Raw genomic sequence first — 19,380 nt, forward strand, 5'->3', positions numbered from 1 at the left:
TTGTCCTTGGTTTTGCAGCCACAAGGGACATGAGCAGCTGTGCCTGGCTCTAACGCAGCACCTACATACACCAGACACACACCTCCTTCAGCAAATGGACACCCAGAGCCTTGGCACATCACCCATCACACCAGGAGAACCCCTTCCTTTTCCCAGCTCAGGAGTCTGTCAGCAGGCACAGGCCACTGCACAGGACAGATGGGAGTCTGGGGGGGGTTCAGACCCCAAAAAAGAGTAATCAACCTCCCCAGTCCCCCTGGCTCTTTCCAGTTAGAGGTACAGGCCCTTCTCTTGGAGGGTCTTCTGTAGCTGGGAATATGTTTATTTAAGTAGCTGGAAGGACCAGACTTAAATTAAGGAGCACACAGGACAGTGTGTGTGGAAAACCCCTGTTGATAAGGCTTCCCCAGCAGATATGAAAACAGTACTTTTGAGAGAGCAATACATCATGTTTTCTTCAAGGATCCTGGAAGAGGAGGGAGAAGGAAGGCTGCCAGCAAGGCAAGGTCCTCCTGGGACAGGGGCAGGCCCCTGGCTTCTGCTTATCAGCTACCCAAAACACACATTCAGCTGGAAAGTCACAAGAGTTGCAGCAAGGACTACCCCTCAGGCAGGGCAATGCTCTCTGGCCTGGACTCAGCTCATGCAGAAGCAGCAAAAACACCCCTCTGCCAAAATAACTTCTATTTCTCTTCCTTTGACTTGCACCACATTCAAAGCATTCTCATGGTCTGTGGCCATTTGAAGGCACGGTATCAAGGACTGCCCGGCACATCCGGAACAGTCTCCAAGCACCAGTTTCAATCCTTTGCAAGCTGAATGTTCTACTGCAATCCTCCACCAGCCCATGTACCAAATGCATTTAAATATTTTGTATATCTGTATGGTCACTGAGGAGTTCAGGCTTCTACATCAGCAAGCTGAAACACCCTGTACTTTATAGAATCACAAAATTGTTAAGGTTTGAAAGGAGCTTTAAGATCTCAAACAAGATAGAATTTATTTCCCTACCTGGGTTTCTCTGCAAAGGAACAAGGTGGTAACACTGGTATCCCACCTGTTTCAATCAGCTGTACCAGATGCTACCAAAAACCAAAATAAATAACAGCGCCACAATGGTTGATAAAACAAATTCCTTTGTGCCAGCCAGGAATTTAGCAAACCCAGGCTTTGGCAAATGTTCCCCTTGCTCTACCCTCAGGGGTGCAGTTCTCCAGTGCATTCCTGCTAGGCTGTCCCACCAACTCTTCATCAGACACACCACAGCAGAACCAGCCATTCACAACAGGTCCAGGCTCTAGACACCACCAATGCCACCAAATGAGGCACAGCTGCAGGTGACCCCTCAGCACATCTCCTATCAGACATGTCACCTGCAACTCCAAACTCACATTCCCTCAAGGTCTCCTCTCAGCTCACTGCTGTATTCCCCACTGCCCTGTCCTGCTCTAGATGTGCAGCAAAGCTCTCCTGGCTCCTCCTGAGCTCAGACACAGCTCTAGAGCAGCTTTGTCACTACATTTACTAGAAGAGCAGTGACTCTACTCAGTGGCTGAGGTCAGCAGACCATGTGTGATGGCCAAGGGCAGATACAGCTCACATTCACCCCAAGAGGTTTGCCTGGGCAACTCCTGTCAAGGAAAGACACTTGGATCCAGAGCTCAGCCCCTCTGTCTGGGAGAGGCTGACCTTGTCCAACTCATCACACCTATGATTAACACAGGTTTGACTCCAAGCTCTCCAGAGCACACTGAGAACACTGTGCTTGCAGGCAGCTTTCCCCAGAGCTGAGAGCAAGCACAGAGCAGTCTGTGAAAAATGGGGCTGCTAGGAGGACACATCTGAGGCAGGGCTGGTCAGGGACCAGCAGGCACAACGACCCTTTGGGACACCTTTTTCCCCTGCAAGCACAAGTGACTTAAATTAAAAATTAGCCTGCCAATTAAGGACAACACCTCAGGTGCCCAAGAGAAGTCTAAATCAGGCTTTTCCCAAGAAAGCCATTGTAGGGAAGCAGGCAGAAGCATATGTGGCCAGCAGGTAAACCCCTGGGCTGCTCTCCGAGGAGCCCATCTCACACTCAGCAGGGCTGAGGCTGCCTGCCCAGGTCAGCTCCCTTCCCAGCCCTCCCAAGGCTAAAACTCAAACACAATGAGCAAAAAACCTGTCCCCGTGCCTTGGTTCTAAGTTCCAACATAGAAAGGTGAAGCCAGCAAACCAGCTCTTACCAATTCCTCCCACCACACACACCTATCTCCCAAGGCACCCTGATGCCAGGTATCCCAAAACTGGCCAGATGCTGCAGGACAATGCTTCACAGCAGCTCTCCACCATCCTGTCAGCCACCTGCTCAGCAGGAGCCAATCCCTCCATGGGACCCAGGCAGTGCTGCCCCTGCCCACACAACACCCTCCCAGCCATGCCCAGCCCACCCTCCAGGCAGCCCAGTGGGAAGGAGCAAGAAGCAACAGTATCTCAATGCAAATGAGCAGGCCCATGAGATTTGGACCCTACAGTCTCACACATCCTCCTGCTTCTCGCATGGAGACACTTTTGTTTCCCAGCATGCACCCAAAATCAGAAAGATGTGGTGCCTGAACAAAGGGACCCAGTGACCCACAGTCATGACAGAAACCAGTGATCTCTTCAGGTACTCCCCAAGCCCCATACCATTTTCCTCAGCCCTGTACCGAATCCATACAGCCTACAATATCTCAACAGAAAAACACATTCTGTGCATCTTCCTGTTCTCAGCAAAGCAGGGTAGAGGATGGAGTGAGGAGGAGAAGGTCAGGGTGTGCATAGCAGCCGTCAGGATGTTGGGACAGGCACAGAGCATCCCTTTCAGGACCACCAAGTGAGGGTGCAGGTGTGGTACAGGGGTGCTTGCTCTGAGCACCAATACCTAGAGTTGCTGCACACAGCCCAGGAGATATAACTAAATTGAGGGCAGTCGTCCTTATTTTAGGTGGTGCTGGGGGTGGATCTCAATTTCAATTTTTGCCTGACGGTACTTTTACACAAAGGAGAAGACCGTATGCTAAAATGGGGCATTTAGAGAGAAAAGCTGATGCATCCACACACATTCCCCCCTTCCCCAGGGGCTACCTGGCTACTGCTGCTATTCAGGTATCTGGGACAGGTCCAAAGAAGTCACCCCATTTATGAGCCCCCATCTCCCCTCCGCTGCTCCCTGAGGAAACACGTGCCAACCACGCTCCTCCGCCAGCCACACTCACAGTGCTGAGCCCAAACACCCGCATAGGAAGGCTGCCTTCTCCCAGCTCAGGAGCTACAGCTGGGAAGGAACCTCCACCATGCAGTGCCTGTCCCCAGCCCCCTGCTCCAGCAGGGACACTGCTTCCTCCCTGCAGGGCCCGGCTGAAGAGCAGCTCATTATCCCTGACGCAAGAGGAGCGCTGACTCGTTATTACAGCAACCTGCAGCCATAACTGCCGAGGGGCCGCGGCCGCAGGCCGAGTGCCAGCAGGAACCAGCTCCCTGCTGGCCCCCCACCTCCCATTATCACCCTTCTGCTATCCCAACGGGGAAAAACGACCTCAGAGTGCTTTATGCCACCTGCCAGACACCAAAGGGCACTGGCTGGTGGAGCACAGTGGCCAGCGTGCTCTGGGTGAGGGCTGTGCACACACAGGTACGAGCACAGGGGTGACAGCCAGCTCCTCGGCTGCTCCCAGTGGGACATGGGGCTCATCCACACTGCCACAGGAACACACCAGCTGATTTGTTCCGGCTTTCGACCCGTGAAGCTGTAACCAAATCATCCTCCACGTTTTGCAGACAAAAGACTCGGACGTCAGCAAAAAAAATGACCTCTCCAAGGTCACAGGGGGACTCGCAGCAGGGACGTGACCAGAACTCGATCACAAGGGCTCGAAAGCTGCAGGGCTGCACTGCCTGCCCAGGAGAGGGACTGGGGAGGGAAGTGCTGGTGGATGGCAGGATCGATCAGTATCTCTTCTCCTAACCTGACCTGCTGCCTGGCAGGGCCAATCCTGGCAGGAAAAAGGTCCCAATTACACAGTCCAGCATATACTGCAAAGAGACCAGAGCTGCTTGAATCTCTTCTCTGCCCCTATGCAACATTTCAGTTCAAATCTGTGACCTGGCTCCCCCTCGGAGGCCAAGGCAGTGTCTGCACAGGCTCCTGAGACAGTTACAGGCCTCTTCAAAGCAACACTCAGCAGAGAAGGGGGTGAGGTCTGCTAGGGAAAAGCAGCAAAGCAAGAAACCCTAAACCAGAAGATTAGCATGGCCAATTTTATCCCTCCCAAGATCTTGTTTGCTTCCTGTTCTCTTCCTTTGTTACCTGCTGAGCAGGATCAGGGAGGGTCCACCTCTCAGTCACCCAGATTGTCCCAGCTCTCTCCAGCTGCCAGGTCCACACTAACACCTCCCATGCCTCTCAACTTACTGTAAGGTATTTACCCCCTCAAAGAGAAGCTGAAGCATGAGACAGATGGGTCAATCCTAACATGAAGCTGGCTAGGTCCCAAGACACCGCTAAGGCGTGTGCAAAAGAAACAAAAAAAAAAGCTACCAAAGAGTTTAACCCAAATCATTTCCTCTGCAAAGGTATCCAGACCACCAGTATCTGCTAGGTGGTTTTCTGTTCCCTGCCCAGAGGGAACATTCGTTCTCAGGCACCCCCATCACCTACACTGGCTCAAGAGCTGCAGCCACTGTGAGCCCTGACATCAATTTCCCACAAACCACACAGAAACAAATGCTTGAAATAGGTTTTCAGTGTATAAACAGCTGTGAGTTTGGTGAAGTTCAGCTGTGGTGCCTCCGCTATCTTCACATACTTGAAAAGTAATCACAGAGTTTCAAGAGGAACAACCCTGGGGAAAAAAAAAAATCACCTATTCCAAAATCAGAGTGTTACCTGGGATGACTCCCTAACTCACTCCACATCACACACTAATTGAGTACCTCAGTGCTGATGTTCAGTGTCCTCCAGACCGAAGGGAGCAGGGCAGATCCAGCAGGGCTGTGACACCAGCTGGACACACAGTCACCAGCAGGACCAGCACTGTGCCTGGCAAAAACACCTCTCAGAGATCCACAGGGATGGATCCACAGGGTCCAGGTCTCTTCGAGCACCAGAGATGCCAGTGGGGTTCTGGGGAACCTGACCAGAAGAATGAGAGCTCTCCAAACAGACAGTCCTGCAAATCCAACACTCACCCATGCACCAGCACACAAGGAATAACTGGAAGGTCACAGGCTGTTGTTTCTCCCATCCACTTATCAGTGCTTGCACTGGAGAGAACAAACACTGGGTGTTCTCTCCCGTTAACCCCTTCCCCTCATCTCCAAAGTGGAGAACCAGCAAAGTGCTGCTGCTCCATAGCATGAGTCTCAACATTCCCGATCATGAACTCAACAAGGAGCTTCAGAGAAAGTCCAAGGCAACGTAAAAGTTGCTTGATTACTCTTCCCATGGAGCAGCTGGTGAGCCATCTCTCTGCCTCACATCCTTTAACCACCAGTAAGTCTGGAGTGATAACACTGGACGCTTTAGGCCTTCCAACCCTATGTGATTCTGGTCCAAATGACCACAGTCACCCTCCCCAAACTGCTCTTTGAGCCACTGGATACTGAAGAGACACTAAAATTTCTGGCACAACCAAGCAAAATACACATCTCAAAGACTCTTATTTACATACAGGAGCCATTTTGGTACAGCCCAGAAGCCAGCTGGATCCCACACCGTGGAAACTGATACAGGATAGTGTCTCCCTCTGACAGGGCTGTCACTCTCAGAGCTGCAACACTTGCACATCAAGGACAGACCCAAACTCCAGGGAAGCTTTGCCCAAGGACACATCCATCTCCACACAAAGGAGAATCCATTACCCAGAAATCCAGCATCTCCATGAAAAAGGGTCCCACCTTACCTCCCCAAACGCACCAGTATCATGGTAAAGCCCCACAACATCAGACAAGGATGCCATAAATCCCTATGAACACCCCAGAAACTGAAAATTGCATGGCTCTCTCCACCTATGGGCTGCAGGCAGAGGGCTGAAGGATACACAAGGCAGCACAGTGAAGACAACATAATTAAATCTCTTAACTGAATTACAAATCATCAGACACAGTCTGAAGTGTTCCCTCCCTCTGGCCCAGACTATCTGCTTGGTTTTAATCAAGCACAGCCATTCCAATCACCCTCCAAACTCCATGCTTGCTTGGCTACACTCACTGCTGACAATTACATCAACTCAGATTTCACCTCCAATTGAAGCTAAGAGGGTTATCTTACTGCAACCTGCCATGTCTCCTCCAAACCATCTTCACCACTGTCCTCACAGGTTTAATTTTAAAATTTAAAACTGGGGCTCATTTACCGCAAATTCGTCACTGAAGAGTATGCAAATGTTACATTCATCATTCCACAGTTAAAAAACCCCCAAAAAACAACAAAACAGAAACCCCCCCAAAAACCAGCAACAGTGAACTTGTAGAGTTCACCTGAGACTGGAAAACCAAAAGTCCCCTTTTTGTTCAGCTCAATGCAAGACCCTCTGCAGTGGCAGAGGATTTCTAAGCACTCAGAGGATGCATGAGATCATAGTCGGTATTCCCCAGAGCTCTCAAGGTTCAGCTGGGAGCTGGGAAGTGAAATTCAATACGATTACAGTGACGCCTCATGCTTTGTCACCTGAGCACATGGTGGAGACACCTCCGTGATTCGCTCTTCTCTATTGCTGGGTAGAACGTCGTGCACAAATCCTAACACTCTTCTGTTCTCTTCTGTTCTAGTCACAGCAAAAACCTGATCACATTTTTGGGATGTGCTTCTCCACATTTCAGTATCTGCTGCTACAGACACATCATTTCTCAGCATCACACATACTGGTGTCACTCCTTACACTTAATTCTTCATTCTGTTTTTCTCTCTACTTTTCCCTTCACACAGCCTTGCAGCTGCCCTGCCAACATGAGCCCACCTGGAGGTACCAGAGCTAAGGTAAAGTGCTTCAGTCACTCCTTTAGGTGTCTCTTTTTGTGCTGAAGGAGGCCAAGAGAATTGCTTTTTGTTATTATGGCTGTCTTTATTTCCAGTAGGCTCGCTCTGTGAGGTCAGGAGAGCTGACACAGACTTTTTACTACTTGGAAGTATAACCTTTCCAGTTACAGCAAAGGCATAAAAATTGCAGAGAATCCTAAGGGTCTTGCAGGAATAAACTCAGTGCTTCTTTAGCAACATATAATAAAAAATAAGGGAAGATGTGACCTTGGAGAATCCAAAGAAATTAATTTCCTGTAGTTTAAGTGAAAGCTGGCTTATCAGACATTTGAGTGTTGCTTATTAGCTGTGAGTTCTCACTGTTTTATTCTGCCACTAGCTTCATCATCTGCAAACGTGCAAACCAGACAGTTTGGTAGCCCAGACTTGGGAAAATAATCACTCATTTACATCACTGACCAGAAGCTTTCTAAAGCACAGTCATAAAGGAAAACAAAATAAAAAAGGCTGTGTGACTTAGTGCAGAAGCTGAATGCCTATCACAAATAATCTGCTTTATTTAAAGTGCTCAGTATTTAGCAGCATACCCACCTCTGAGTTACCAGGCAGGTAAAACACTAATCTCCCCACGCACCTTTTCTCTTACTTTCCCATCCACAAAACTCTACCCTTTCCTCATTTTTGTGGTTTTTCCAATTTCATACTTGTTTCCCTACATATTTAGCCAGGAAAAAACTCACCTCTTCTCTCAGTTTTTTTCAGACTCCTTAAAAGCTACTTTACCCAGCCCTGAAACCCCCGTGCTCTCTCCATGCATTGAGTCAAAGAAGTCAAATGCTCCCAGCAAAGGAGAAGCGATCAGAGCCCCCTGCGCCCGGCTCCCTCCGGCGCAGCCGTGCCCTGCAGACTGCAGAGTCACTCTGCAGGAGCTGCACACGCCTGCTGCTGCTCAGCTGGAAAAACGTGCTCAGCACTGTGCCCAGGACAGGCGCCACTGCCTCCCCGAGCTGTGCCCCCGTACCTGCACCAGGGAGAGCGGAGCACCCCCGTGTCCCACCTGCCAGACCCCACCTCGGGTACATACAGCCCTCCCGGCCAGCAGGAAGGACACACAGCACGTTTCTGTCCCCTGTCCAGCTTCCCAATGATGCTTTAACTCTGCTTCGTGTGCCAAGGAGTTTTAACTCTGCCTCGTGTGTCAAGGACGTGTGTGGTTCTCGAGCCCCAGACAAGCCCCCATCTCTCCCAGTTGCCCCCGGCTGCCACGGTCCCCAAGGGATCACTGACAGATCAAGTGACACTGAGGACCACCAGAGATGCTTCTCCTCCAACATCTTCCTCATGAGCCAGGGCTGCTTTTGGGAGCGAGTTGGGAGCAGAGAGCAGCACCTGCTGCAGCAGCAGGTCACAGACCTGCTCCCAGCCACTTCAAGGGTGTCCAGCAGGAAGCAAACGCGCTTCCCCAGGAGCACAGGTCAGGGCACGCTGTGCCCACCCGCACACTGCGAGTGCCACATGTACTCTGGAGGAACCAGAGAAACATTTTCTAGACCAAGAGAACAAAGGGCATTTGTGTCACCTCTGAGTGTCACCACAATCAGACTGAGCGGCATCACACCAACAACCATCCCCGTTGACCACTTCTAAAGGAAATTAAGGTTTCTACCTGGCTTGCTGTGACAGAGCACCCAACGCAGCCAGGGCCACCATGGTCACCTCCAGCACACCATCAGTCTGCAGCAGAGAACTCTACCAAACCTTATGGTTCGTCACCACACAAAGGAACAAAGGACTCAAACCCACAAAATAAAAATAAAATCACAACCACTGCAGAGCGCCAAACCCTGCTGCGTGTCCCCATACAACCCTGAAACAAATGGAAATGCCCTGGGAAGCTCCTGCTCCTAAGTCAGCTTTGCTCCAGAAGGACAGAGAAGGTAATTCACTGATAAAGCAGGCATTAGATGAGCCAGTTCCCAGCCCTTCCTCCCTTCTCCTTGCATGTCTCAGCAGAACATCCCCCAGCACACACAGGTTTAATGCTGCAGGAAGAGCTCTTGATCCTGGCAATATCCACAGCGAGTGTCAGACCAAAGCTGGGCCAAATGACCTGCTAAGGATGGCTCCAGCAGCTCAACCAGCACCACCAGCCTGGGGCAACACTGAAACCAGCAGAGCCACAACACATCACACACCAGTTTGCTCAGGAAAGGCAACCCACCCACGAAGCCCCCCAAACTTCAGTACAAATGTATACCCTGATAGAGGAAAGTTCAATTAAGAGGATCTTCTGGGAACCTCCAATTACAGGATGAGCCTCCCTTTAGAAACATGTTGACACTTGACCACAGTTTCCACAACCTTTCCCAAAAACAAAAGTTTATCTTGCAAAGCATTAGAATTGCTATCAGCAAACCCATTTCCACCAAACGCCTCGTGCCAGTTTTTGCTCCACAGCTGTGTGACATTTACGTGCACACCCACTTCTCTGTTTGCCAAGCAATCCAGACCGACCCTGACCCAAAATTTTCCCCACACAGAAATCTGGTAATTGATTTATTCAAGGCCAAATTCAGTTGCCATTTGTTCTGATCACCCATTAGCATTACCTAAATACACAAGTAGCTCTTAAGTTCTCCCAGCACTGCACTAACTTCTTTGAAGCCCTTCTTTTCCCTTTCCTCTGACCTCAAGTCATGCAGCTGCATCATTTGATACAAGATATTCAGATAAACGAGTTATTTCAATGCAAGGAGATAAGTCTCCCAGCTCCATTCAGACCTCACGAACAAGGACCTGGACCTGCAGAACAAGTGGAACCAAAGCCCACTTTCAAGTGAGAAAAGGAACAAATGCAGAGCCGGCCATGCCAGAGACCACAGAGTGGATCCAGAGATCCACCCAGAGCTTTAGCCAACCCCAGGAGACAACTTCTTGGCCATGAAAAGCTCCACCTAGACAGCACTATCACCACGGGAGAGCTTAGCAGCTATCACCAAGGTTGCATCATCTCTTTCCCTAAGCTCCCTGTGCACACAGCAAGTCAGGGATTTGTCAGAGCCAGCAGTGTGGAGACTCAGGCCCTTGGTAGGAAGTCAGTAAAGGCTTCAATGCTAAGATGACCAAAGGATAAGTAACACATTAAAGACTATAATGTAAATGCACATTGCGGTTGGGAATGAACAAAGCTCCTCTGACCCAACTGGACCCAGGGTAAGAGCACCTGTAATAACTGTAGGGGTTAAAACATTCAGCCTGGTCTGAACAGCAAGCACAGCTTTCCGCTAAAATGTCCTTTCCTTATTTTGCCAAACAAGCACAACCACAGACATGGTGCTGGAGATTCATTACAGTCTCAAGTATGTAAAGAGCAACCTAACTCTATCCAAGTCTGCATTTGGCATTGCTCTGAAGACAATTTCACACTGTTCAAGCACAGGAAAAAGATTTGGTGTCATAATTTGGAAGAGAGAGCAGAGCACTACAGCCCCAGTGCCCCCATTTCCAGCCCTGCTTTCTGGACTCAATTTTTCTTCACATAAGAATGAAGTCCTTCTGCTGCCCCAGTCCTGGTGGAAATCTCCGCGGCACGATGAGCAATATAAAGTTTAAAAGAAGACCTGTGAGGGTAAGGAGATGGCTGGAGAGAATCCTTCAGCAATGCCTTGGACCTGGCAATCTGGAAGTGGAGATCGCAGCAGAAGCAGGCACTGAAGCCCAGCAACCAAACCAGGGCCAGTGAGTCAGCTCCCAGGAGCTGCTCTGCATTCCCCAGCCTTCTCTGCCCGAAACAAACAGTGCAGAACAGGGCAAAGGTCCAGCACAAAGCTGAAGGGCAAAGGTATGTGGGGGAGGGAAAACGCTAAGCCTCACAGTTTTTTTAGAGCAACAAGTTCCAGTTACCCTCATCCTCCCCAACAAGATGGGAAGAGTTACTCAAATGTGAGTTGTGGGATTGGACCAGAACAGGAGTTTGGAGAGGAAACTTGGGGTGGTGGATGGGAGGCCTCCTGCTGCGATAGCAGCTCTGTTGCAACAGTCAGAAGAGCTCCAAAACTACATGCCACGACAGAGTGAGAATTGCCCAACACTTTGGAAAGAGGTGTGTGCAGGACTACCAAGCTGGATACCTGAGCAAGCAGATGTGTGCGTCTACTCCGAACACGAAGAAATGCCAATGGTAAAACAAGCTTCCCATCCACCTTATCTCCTGCACTGGAGGCTGATTTCAAGGAAAGCCCTATGGGGAGTTAGTCAGCAAGGGCTGAGATGCTAATGAATCTTCCCCTGCCTCCTCAGTACCGGTAGCCAAGTCAGACTCTGCTCGGGCACAAAGCAACACGCACTCTCAACAACAGTCAGCTCACCCCTGGTGCTTGCTGCTAGCAACTAAGGTGTGCCTTCTGGAAAGTACTGCTTATCCACCCAGCACGTTTGCCAAACAGCATGCAGGAAACTCTACTCAAGAAATCAAAGTACCTCCTGCATCTCCACTAGGAAATACACCGCTTTCCCTTGCCAAGCACTTACAAGGAGAATTTTAAAAGTTAGCCCAGGAAAAGCTGAGCAATTGCCGCGCCAGTCATTAAAACCTGCATGTTCTTACTTCCAAGATGTAAATGGCTTTAAAAATAAAGAAGTGCCAAGTGCCTTGATGCAACATTTCTTGAAATACATCCAGCAGGTTTTCAAAACGGGGTGCTGTTAACACCTGTCCGCACCAAGGCTTGCATCAGCATCAGCCCTGGTGCAGGGCACAGCGGAGGAGTACAACATGTTCCAGAAGGTCGAGCTGTTTTAACTGCAAGCCACACTTCTCATCTACAGAAGAACTGAAGAAAACACTTTGAATTTGATTTGTAGCCAGTAGTGCAAAGCTGGTTTTGCCAGAAAACGTTTCCTTCACTAGCACAGACACACATACACTACCATCATGTGTCAGTCAGGCTGCCGGCTGCATTTATTTACATGATAAGAAGAGAACATGTAATAACGAGGGCATGGTCACACAGACCTTGCTACTAGATCATTAGAGAGTAAAAACGAGGCATCATTACAGCTCTGCAGCGTCCCTCACAAGCAGTCGGCAGTGTCAAGTACAAGCACTGCCACATGGGACAGGACCATGTGTACCTCAGGATTCAAAAGGATCCTCTCTTCCCTCTGACTGAAACACACACAAATAAAAAGGTAAAGGGCATCTTGTCAAGAGACCGTGAAAATTTTCTGGTGTGCCACTCCAGAAGAGCCTCAGCCTCCTCCACTCACAGCATCAGCAGTATCACTGGCGTCTAACTCGACCTAATGGTTGCCCCACTTACTGCCAAGCCATTGTGCTTTTGGGAGGTTAAGAAGCAAGGAGAGGCTTCACTTCAAGAGCCCTCCTTCCTGAAAAAGCAGTAAGGTTTGCTGAACATCCTATTATATTACAGGCTTCACTGACAACTTTGAGCGTAAAAATACTGCAGCAGGCAGGCAAGGCACAAGCTTCTAAAGGTAAATCCCAATCTATGAAAATACGACCCTGTTCTTCAGTGCCTGTGTCACGCCCCAAATGCACTCAACTAGCCCAGCTGTGGCAAGTCAAACAGATCAAAACAAGCTGGCGTTTTGACCACCTGGAGGTGGATTTGTTAAGCTCTTCCCTATCCATACTCCAACACAGACAGCAGAAACTCACCAAGATCTTGCAGGTGGCTGTTTTCCCTGAGCACAATGCTTTTACTTTTATAAGCACCAATTCCAATGCAGGCCATTACAGAATGGTGGACACCTAAGGAGAAGGTCTTGTCCATTAAATCTGCTCTATGGCTCTATAATTAATATAACCATCACAAAAAAATTAAGGCTTTCAAAGCCTGTAAAACAAGTCATAGAGGATCCCTTTATCTTTCCAGAGCTGTCTGCACTACGCTCTCTGGTCTCCTCACTACCTCTGGTGGATCAGGGCTGGAAACATTCAGTATCTCCAGCACACAAGCACTGCACTGGGAACACTGCTGGATTATGAGCAAAGGCCGTGTAAACTCTGCTGAGAAACCAAAGACATCCAGTAGTGACTTTCCAGAGTTCAGAAGCTCTCAATCCACTTCAAGCATAGAAAGAGTCGCTTTCCTTGGGTGATCCTCCTGGAGGTCACTGCAACACCACAACACGACAACTCACCTCACCAGCTGATTCTTTCACACAAATTCACGCTCCAGATCTTTTTTTGGTAAGTGCCTGCCAAAACAAATCCTCCACCCAATGAAATGGAGACACAACATGAGCCTGCAAACTCTACAAGAAGGTACCCGAGTGCAGGGCTGCCAGGCAAGGTCAGCTGCCAGCCTGCCTCTCGTGGGAGCTCACCAGCCGTGTTTGTTTTACACGTTTTCTCTTCTGCTAATGAACACGCAGCAAAAGAAACAATGGCCCAAGAGAAGAGAGCCAGGCACTGGGGCACTGTCGCTGCTGCCAAGAGTCCCAAAACACACCACAAACAAATTCCATTTTTTAAACACCTTTGGGAATACACAGACAACTGCGCTGGGCACAAGGACAATTCTGAGTGTTGCAGCATTAGTCCCTTACCCTACAACTGCGTGGACACGCTAATGACACACCCTCACTCTCTCCCTCAAATAATCATCCCAGGAGTTGCAAGGGCCCCCTGTTTGTGTTGGGCAGCTGCCTCGTCGCTGCTGACTCTGACAAATCACACACCTTTGCAACCGATGAGGCTGGCAGTGAATCTGGACACTCCTCACACAGGAACACTCAATCTTGCAGTTTTGCATTTTTGGGTTTTTTTCCTCGGGATCGTTATCTCAGAAGGCATCACAATAGAGTGCAACCTTCACACAAAGGAGCAATGTGACCGGTTTTGTGTCATAACGCACGAGGTGAATGCAGACAGCAACGCTGTCCTGGATTTCCTTAAGCTTTGCTTATGTCCATGACTACAATGACAAACCACCAAACAATCCAAACAGAGAGTTCTACCTGGCACGATTAACTTGTCCTCTATACTTCTCATTAAGATGACAGCTTTCCAGGTGGAAATTGCAGAGCTGTCCATCTCCCAAGATCAATAACTCTGATGAATCACCATGCTAGCTAGTAACAGTTCTTACAAAACACTGGCACGTACAGTAATTGGGAATCATCTGGCAGCGTGATCTCAGAGCTAACAGAGAGGTAGAAAAAGATTAAGTCTTTCCCAAACAAGACGCCTAGTGAAAACTTCTGTGCTTTTCTCCTACTCCCGATTCACTTGAAGCAGGTACGAGAGGAGCTCAACACCCATCCCGACAGGCGAGGAAATGGAGCTCTGCAGCTCCAGCCTTTGCTGACGACAGCAGCGGGTTACAAGCGCGGTTTGGACAGCGCAGCCCCTCCACTTCCCTTTTCGGGGACCCCCGTCCCCCAGCCGTGCCCCCAGCCCGGGGCAGCGACCGCGCCGGGCAGAGCCGCGCTCGGCCGCGGCCCCCGGCCCCGCCGCCGCCATGAGTCGGCAGAGAAAGGCGGCGCGGCCTGCGCGGGGGAGCCGCGGCCGCGCACACGTGGGCAGCGCAGGCCGCGGCCCGGGGAAGGGCCTCCGCGGGGGCGGCGGGGCCGCGCTCCCGGGGGAGCCGCACGCCGGGAACCGACCACGTTGCCGGCGCTGCTGCGGCGGAATGCCGGGAGCGGGAGGGGAACGGGGTGGGGGGGGCCGCGTGTCCGCCGCCGGGCCCGCCCGCCGCCACCGCCGCCGGGCCCCCGGCACCCTCCGCTCGCCGCCGCATGGCCGGGCCGCGCTGCCCTCCGCGCCTCGTGGCCGCGGCCGGCGCCGCCGCTCCCCCGGCTCCCGGCGCGCCCCCAGCCCCGGCGCGGCCCCGCAGGCCGCGGGCGCGGCCCCACGCCGCGTGTGCCGCATGGCGCGGCCGCCCGGGGCGCGGTCGGCGGCGCACCCGAGCCCCCCCCGCCCCGCTCCCAGAGACCCCCGAGCACCCACCGGGAGGCGACTGCCCGTTCACGGCCGGCGCGTTCTTCGTCCAGGGGTTCACCTTGGGCGGCGGGGCCTCGATGAACTCCCGGCGCCCCGCGCCGCCCGCCTCGCCGCCGTCCTCCGCCTCGCCGCCGGCCCTCAGCAGGCTCTCCTTCTCCTGGTTGTTGCTCTCCTCCTTCTGCTGCTTAGCGCTCGGCGGCCTCGGCGCCGCCGGCCCGCCGTCGGGGCCCATGGGCGGCTCGCCCTTCTCCCGGCCGCCGTCCTGCGGCGGCTTCAGCACCAGGGCGCGCTCCTCGGCGGGCAGCAGCGGGGCCGTGCCGGGCAGCAGCGCCTCCACCTGCGTCGCCATCTGCGCGCCCCCGAGCCCCGCCGGGAACCCCCCGACCCCGGTGCCGCCGCAATATGGAGCCGCGCGGGGACCACGCGACTGCCGCGGGGGCGCGCACCGCCCGCCCGTGCGCGCCGCCGGCGAGGGGAGGGGCGGCGCGGGGCGCGCCCCCGCGGGGCGGCCGGCGGCGCGCACGGGCCTGATGCAACGCCCGGCCGAGCCGGGGGGCGGGAACGGGGGGGGTTTAAAGGGCTCCGGACCCTGCCGACAGCCCGGCCTCGCTGCCCGGCTGGGAGAGGCTGGGAGAGGCCGGGCTCGGGCCAGGGTGCTGCTCCCGGCTCGGGGAGTCCGGAACGAGCGCGCCGCTGGAGCCCCGGAGTCCCCGAGCCGGCTTCCACAACCTCCCCGGCCGGAGTCAGGCAGGAGCCGAGGGGTGATAGCGATGTGCTCGGTCACCCACGCCTGGGGATAACGTGGCTGGAAAGTGCAGGAAGGGACTGGGTGCGTGTCCCGGGGAATCAGGGAGCCACAGGAGCGGCCGGGCTGGGCCAGCTGGTCCCACCTCTGTGTAAACAGCATCGTCCCGGAGCACATGGCACAGACCGCAGCCAGACCGCTCTTGGATGCCTCCAGTGAGGCAGACCCCCAGCCTCTCTACTCTCTGTCCCAGTGTGGGTCACTGCACAGTAAAGAAGTTCTTCCTTATATTCAGGTGGAACTTCCTGTGCATTAATTTTTGCCCATTCCCCGTGCCCTGTTGCTCAACACCCTGCTCCATGTGCTCGGCTCCCCCCTTTAGATATTTATACACATTGGTGAGGGAGAGACCGCCTCTCATCTCCTGCGCCCAGCAAAACCTTTGTTTGAGTAGGCTAAAATATTTAATTGATCTCTAGCTGATAGAATGTCACTTGCTCATCACCGTCATTAATATTCCTGGTATTTGTCCTCAATTCTTGCAGCCAGCAAGACGGCGACTGCAGACAGTGTGTGTATGTGCACGTGAATTATCCACTTTAAAAGGCAACTTGCATTGCTGATACTATTTAGCACAACCTGCCTAATTCACAGGAGCCCTTAGCTGATGCTTTTTTTATTCAGTGCAAGCCTCTCCCAGCCTCTTCCCTCATCACAGTGAGCACACCACTCTGCTTCTGCCCGGAAAGGTTCATCTGGAAGTCCCAGCATGTCCTGCAGCCCCAGGGACACATCCATGCAATCCCTGCAGGACACCCATCAGCATGACAAGGCACTGAAGATGTAGCTGCCAGCTGCTGATGCATGGAGGATGAAAAGCTGATTTCACTGTTGGAAGGAAAGAAGAATGTGAGAAACAAACATGAGCTCAGCACAACATTTGGAAAGGCAACAGCATCAGGGCTCTGCTGGATCCATAGAGGGAGTGCCAGGCTGTCAGGGATGCTCCACTGAGACCATCTCAGCTCTCTGTGTGCCCTGGTACCCAACCTCTTGGCTCAGAGAATACCCTAATGTGCCACAGCCTCAGGGATCAGCAACAGTTATCCCAAATCATTCAAGAATTTGGCCAGTAAAATTCCATAAGGAAGTTTAAATATAACTCCAAAAGAGAGGTCTGCTGGCCTGGCTGGCTCAATACCCGAGCTGCAGTAACCCAAGCCACATCCTGTGCTCCTGTGCCCAGTCCCTGACGTGCTGGGGGGTCCCTTTGCTCCTCATGAGTGTGACTTGGGAGCTGCACAGCTCCCAGCCAGTCTCCCACCTACACCATCTCTAGGAGCAGCTCCTGGCATGGCGAGCACAGCTGGGTGAGGAAGGTGGCTGCAGCCAGGGGACCTGCAGGCCAGTGGTGTCCCTCACCTGTCCCCCAGCCAGGGTGCAGCGTTCCAGCTCGCTCCCTTTGGGCTCTGCTGCCACGTGAGCAGGAGCGAGCCCGCGGTGGCCAAGAGCCAAAGTGGCTCCAGAGCTGCCAGGCAGGAGCTGGGTGAGTCTCACCCTCATGCAGTGCCCGGCCAGGCCAAACCCCAGCAGGTTTCCAGAGTTAGAGAATAAGTGCACGAGCAAGGGGGGAGAGAGGGAAGTGTCCTTGCAAGCTTCTTGCATCAGCTGTAGGGAACATCACCGTGGCAGGTCAGCTCTCACACCCATCCTTCATGGGAAGGGAAGCTGGCTGGGCACCACCTCCACGCTGGCCATGTCCAGCAAGCTCCATGTGCTTCTCACCTCTGCTGGACTCATCTTCCCCCGCTCTGCCCGGCGTCCACAGCACTTGGATATTCTGCTCCTCCCTCCAGCGGCTTGCTGAGAAGCAGCCGAGGAGTCTCCACATTTCTGCAGCACAATCCACTGGCAAATAATCCATCTCTGCTTTCCCCAAATTCAACAAAAGCACCTGACTGACACCCCCAGTCCTGCTTGCCTCATCCTTCACGCCAGCTGTGTCCCTGTGCCTGCCCAGACCACACGGAGCACTCCCTGTGCTGGCCCTGCGCAGGCTCTGAGGAAGCAGTCTCCAGGGAAACCCCTCTGCTGAGCAGTGATTTGGGCAGGAGCTCCCCACCTCCCTTGCTCCCTGTACAACAGCTTATTTATTTCTCCCCGACTGAAGCGTGGCTTGCATATTTATCACAGACAGCCGGCTGCTTTGGTGCTGGCCTGGAGGTTTAAAGATGCTTTGATGGTGGCCATTAATGTCTCTGAGCATCTCTGGGTCTTGCTTGGCTGGAATATCCCCAGCTTCATTTCTGCTGGTCTGGCAAGCTCACCAGGGGCCCAGCCTTCCCTTTGGGAACAGCTTTAGTTCAGTGGCCTGGAGCAAGGCCTGTGCATGGCGAGGAGCACAAAGCAGCCAATGTGACTGATATGCTCCTTAACTTCACCATTCTGTTTGGCTGGTAGCTCAGCCCCTTTCTCAGGTTCCACTTGCCTAATTTTGTCCAGCGCTGTGGCCACGAGGGCACCGTTAAAAGTGTTTCCTGCAGTTTCACCTTTGCTCCAGTCTAGTCCTGAATGCAGATCAGTGTCTGCAGCACTCCTGGTCACACCTCCTCTCCCTGCATCCAGGGGCTGTGCACACCTCGCAGTCAGCTCAGATCTGAAGTGTGCTTCCCAAGGGAATTTTCTTTCCCCAGCACTTCCAGACCAGTTTGCTTGCTGCCAGTGCTGGTCACGCTGTTCCCTGGTGAGATGCCCAAACTTTACACGTGGATGGCAGAATATTAAGGCTCAGGCATCTTTAACGCTGTGCAAAAGAGGATTTTTCCAGGAAAGTCCAAGCTTCCTATCCTGAGTCATATGCTTTGACTTATTTATGTGGTTGTTATTGCTCCGTGAACCCTGCCAGGCAGAAACATTGTCAGGGACAAGGCACACAAGGTTGGGCTGACTTTCCTGCAGCAGCCCTGCAATGTTGCCCTCCAGCAAACCCAACTGCCCCTGAGGGGTGTCCTGCTCCCAATGCACTTGCAAATGAAGCCTGACCATCCAACTGCTGGTGCCCACAGGCAAAAGCATTTCAAAGGACACCCAGAGCTCATTCCTGGAAGAGAAAGATCTTCACTCTGAGAAGAGGGTGGTGTGCTGGTGCAGAACCATTCTCAGGACTCTAGGCCAACAGTTACAACCCTCAAATTGAAATGGGAATTTTTAATTCCAGAAAACCTGACCATTTCCCATTGAAAAATACTCAGCTTGCCCTGAAGTTCTTCATCAGGATAATCTGACCCAGCCTTTTCAGTCTGGGTGAGATTCTTTCCCACAAAACAGTGGAAGCCCAAATTCCAGTCCCAATTTGCTGTGCCACTGGTGAGTGGGGCTGAGGGCAGGCTGCCAGCAAATCCCTGTGACCCTGCCATGGCAAGTGCCTCCAGCCAGCAGACACCTCTCAGTGGCACATAGAAGCCATCACAAAGAACTCGAGTACTTTTAAAATTAAACACCCAAACCTCTTATTCTACTACTCAAAATATCCACATTTCAACCTGCTTTAGCTCAGAACCAGAAGAAAGTGCCCATTCCTGCAGGTTTCTGCCAGAGACAACTCCAACATCCCCTTATTTAACCCAGATTTTAGCCTCTCCTTGCCCCATGTTTTTAACCCCAGAG

General features: G+C 52.4%; 1 protein-coding gene and 1 long non-coding RNA gene across 3 annotated transcripts in view; both read right to left on the reverse strand.

Moving 5' to 3' along the window:
• Window positions 1-15,416, reverse strand: part of LARP1 (La ribonucleoprotein 1, translational regulator) — a 45,294-nt gene extending 29,878 nt beyond the window's left edge. For both annotated transcript variants that reach the window (XM_064387460.1, XM_064387459.1), the window contains exon 1: window positions 14,976-15,416. In XM_064387460.1, the coding sequence (XP_064243530.1) occupies window positions 14,976-15,318 (343 nt within the window). In that variant the 5' untranslated portion in view covers window positions 15,319-15,416. The remainder of the gene's footprint in view (window positions 1-14,975) is intronic.
• Window positions 15,417-16,373: 957 nt separating this feature from the next.
• Window positions 16,374-17,740, reverse strand: LOC135279900 (uncharacterized). The gene is made up of 2 exons (XR_010347047.1): window positions 17,500-17,740; window positions 16,374-16,602 (listed from the first exon to the last, which is right to left on the reverse strand). It is a non-coding gene; the product is annotated as an uncharacterized LOC135279900 (long non-coding RNA).
• Window positions 17,741-19,380: the final 1,640 nt, after the last annotated feature.

This window comes from Passer domesticus, chromosome 13 (assembly GCF_036417665.1).
Source record: "Passer domesticus isolate bPasDom1 chromosome 13, bPasDom1.hap1, whole genome shotgun sequence".
NCBI classification, from domain to species: Eukaryota; Metazoa; Chordata; class Aves; order Passeriformes; family Passeridae; genus Passer; species Passer domesticus.